The 4,028-nt window shown below is 28.3% G+C and overlaps 1 protein-coding gene across 1 annotated transcript; it reads left to right on the top strand.

The window, feature by feature from the left end:
• Positions 1 to 1,703: 1,703 nt before the first annotated feature.
• On the top strand, positions 1,704 to 3,695 carry LOC136089625 (uncharacterized). The gene has a single exon (XM_065815677.1). It carries the CDS (start codon positions 1,704 to 1,706, stop codon positions 3,693 to 3,695), a length of 1,992 nt encoding a protein of 663 aa, XP_065671749.1.
• Positions 3,696 to 4,028: the final 333 nt, after the last annotated feature.

Raw genomic sequence — 4,028 nt, 5'->3', positions numbered from 1 at the left:
TTTTGTATTGTTTACTATTACCTAACTTTTTTTAATGAGGAATAATTATATTAACTAATATCAAATATATATATATATATATATATATATATATATATATATGTCTAATATGTAACTAATATCAAATATATATATATATATATATATATATATATATATATATATATATATATATATATATATATATATATATATATATGTCACATTTAAAAAGTATTAAGAAACTATTTATTGATCATTAATTGATCAATAAATGTTTTTCGTGTACCGGCATAGTAGAGGTAAGATGGCGTAAATTTTTAAAACCAGCTAAAGCCACGTGTCAAATAATATCCAAATAAATCTTTCCAATATATTACCGCTATGAAATAAAAATAAAAAATAGTGAATCGAAGTCAATTAATCAATCTATCTAAATAAAAATTAAAATTCACAATGTCAAATAATCAAGAAATACCGATGAAAAACATTAAAGCACTATTAGATGCACAAAAAAAAGAAATCCTACAAGCAATAAACACAAGTTTTTCTAAAATAACAAGCGATATAGCTGAACTAAAAATTGCATACACTAATATTAAATCTACAGTACAAAAAAATACTGATGATATTAATGAAATAAGACAGCAACTGCTCAATCTGACCTCAGATAATAAAACATTTTCGGAAGACATTATTAAGCTTAGTGCGGCATTAGATGACCAAGTAAACAGAAATTTAAGAAAGACACTGATTTTTAAAAACATTCCTATTAACACAAACAAATCCAAGGAATCCTGGTCTGATACCAAACTAACTATTGCAGATACCATCGCAAAAGCGGCTAACATAGACCCGAAAAATGCCCATGACATGATCGAACGCTGTCATCGAGGAAAAGTTAACGAAAACAGCACTAAGTCAAGCCACATTTTTGTTAAATTTCATAAATGGGCTGATAGTGAACACACAAAAAATATCTTTTTTATGTCCAAAAACAATATACGGGTTGAACAAATGTATTCACCATCACTAACTCGACGCCGAAATGAGGCCATGAAAGAACGTCGTCGCCTAATAGAAAACAAGTCAATAGTAAGCGGGTACCTCGAATATCCAGCCCTACTTAAAGTTAAGAAAAAGAAAGAGGATCCCAGGTATGTTTTACTAAAATCTTTTTGAGTCGACATAAATCGCTTATAGCTTTGGAGTTCGAGCAATGGTACCTTTGATTTGCACTTGTTTTTCATTTTTTTCTTTTATTGGTTTGTTTGTTTTGTTTTATTTTGATTTGCGGCACTATATTTGAACTTTTTCAAGCCTTTTATATTATATAAAATTTAGCGATATAGTAATAATTTTTGTGATGTTTATTATATTTTTACTTTTTATTTTTATTCTGTTTCTGGTGTTTTTAAATTGAAGACAATGCAAACGATAAATAGCATAAAATTCCTTTGTTAAAAAATGTGCGCTTGGTTGGTTTCGTTGAATAAAAAAAAGTCTTAATCCTTGTAATTTTTTTATTTTTTTTTATTTTTTTGTTTTTGTTTGTTTGTTTCTATTATTTTTGCGTTTTTTTTTGTTTTGATCAGTACTTTTTTTTATTTTTATTTTTTATTTTTTTAATATTATTATTTTTTGATTGCAGTTTAGATTGCAGTTACTTACATTCATATAAATAATCTTACTTATATATTTTATCGCCATATCAATTCACAGTAATGAAAACTACACATAGCGAATGTGCTGTTTGCAAAGTTAATATCTATAAAAATCAGAAAGCTATTTTTTGTGATAACTGCCTCAATTGGGTCCATCTAAAATGTAACAACCTCAATGATATTGACTACCAATTACTAAAAAACTCCTCAAAAAATTGTTCATGGTTTTGTATAAATTGCTTAGCTAGTATATTTCCCTTCAATAACAAAACTATAACTGACAATGAAAATCTTGCTAATAGTGACACTAAAATAAACAAAAATTATCAAGTATCAGGTTTTCCCATAGAGAGTCTTCACACAGTATTCGACACATTTAATACACATATTAATAACAACAACAAAACTCGAAAAACCTCAATAAACAGTTACTACATCAATGTTGATGATTTAAAATGTATAGCAGCTGACAAATCCTCATTCAATGTCTTTCATATCAATATATCATCACTCTCGAAACATTTTGATGACCTTGAAAATCTACTCCAATCAACAAAACTTGAATTTGACATAATTGGTATATCGGAAACCAGATTGAATAAAAAAAGCCCACAAACTAGCAACTTAACACTTAATGGGTATTCCTATGAACACACACCATCTGAATCACATGCAGGTGATGCATTATTATATATAAATAACAGGCTCGCCTATAAACCCAGAAACGATCTCCACATCTTTAAACCAAAAGAACTAGAATCTATCTTTATTGAAATTATAAATCCAAAAAAATCAAATATTATCGTTGGTTGTGTTTACAGGCATCCAAAAATGTCTTTAGACAACTTCCTATCATTCTATCTTAATCCGTTACTCAAAAACCTAACAAAAGAAAATAAAACTGTATTCATTTTAGGGGATTTCAACATTGATCTGTTAAAGTATGACACAGATTCATATACTAGAGACTTTTTAGATTCACTCACCTCAAATTACTTTCTACCTCACATTGTCCACCCTACTCTTATCTGTAAAACATCAAAAACACTAATAGACAACATCTTTTCAAATCTTAAATCAAATAAATATAAAGCAGGGAATCTTACCACCACAATCTCAGATCATCTTCCACAATTTCTGATAGCCTATAATATTCTTAAACCACCACCTAATAAAAAGCTCTTAATCCAGGAAAGAAACTGGAAAAGGTTCAATGAAGTTGCATTTAGAAACGATTTTCACAATCTTAGTTTAGACAGAGAACCAAAAATATACCCTGATAATTGTACTCAGTCTCTTGAGAATACTTTTTCCAACATTAATCTACTGCTCGATATCCATGCGTCTTTGAAAAAGCTTAACAAACAAAACATTAAAGTCAAGACTAAACCATGGATATCAGATGAACTCAAGCACTCTATACAGCACAAAAATAATCTCTTTAAAAAATATATTAGGTCTAAAAATCAAACAAATAAAACCATATATCATAATGAGTATAAAACATTTCGTAATAACCTCCAATCTAAACTCAAAGAAAGCAAAAAAAAATACTACGATAATTATTTTACTGAAAACATAAAGAATATAAAAGCAACCTGGAAAGGCATTAAAAACATTATTAATATTAAAAGTAACTCTCAAACAACTCCTAATGTAATCATACATAACAATAAAACAATAACAAACCCCTTTGATATTTGTAATGCTTTCAACAACTACTTTACTAACATTGGTAAGGATGTCCAGGCAACAATTCCTTCATCCATGAATCATTTTACATATTACTTATCAAATCCTTTTCAAAAATCATTCTTTATAAAACCTACTGACGAACATGAAATTTCAAATATTATCAACTCTTTAGACGCAAATAAAGCTTCTGGACCAAATGGTCTGCCTGTTAAAATTCTAAAACTATTAAAAACAGAACTCTCAAGAATTCTTTCTAACATTTTTAATATCTCGTTCTCAAGTGGTATTTTCCCAGAAAACTTAAAAACTGCCAAAGTTGTACCTATTTTTAAAACTGATTCAAAACTATTAATATAGGCCAATTTCCCTCCTCTCCAACATTGATAAAATTCTTGAAAGGCTAATGTTTAACCGCTTATACAAATTCTTCAATGAAAATAAATTGTTTTGTGAATTACAATTTGGTTTTCGAACAAACTACTCTACATCACTTGCTTTATTAAGTCTAACAGAAAAAGTTAAAGATTCTCTGGATGAAGGAATGTTTGGATGTGGCATTTTTATCGACCTTCAAAAGGCTTTTGACACTGTAGATATTGACATTTTACTTTATAAGCTATCGTACTATGGTATTAGAGGAGTCTCAAACTCTTGGTTCAAATCTTTCCTTACTAATAGAACTCAATTAGT

Source organism: Hydra vulgaris, chromosome 13, assembly GCF_038396675.1.
Source record: "Hydra vulgaris chromosome 13, alternate assembly HydraT2T_AEP".
Classification (NCBI taxonomy): domain Eukaryota; kingdom Metazoa; phylum Cnidaria; class Hydrozoa; order Anthoathecata; family Hydridae; genus Hydra; species Hydra vulgaris.
The sequence above is the reverse complement of the archived record's forward strand: the minus strand, read 5'-3'. Positions and strand labels throughout refer to the sequence as shown.

What these genes read in the sequence shown, in the direction of transcription:
- LOC136089625 (XM_065815677.1), top strand. Translation starts at nt 1,704, where the DNA reads ATGAAAACTACACATAGCGAATGTGCTGTTTGCAAAGTTAATATCTAT.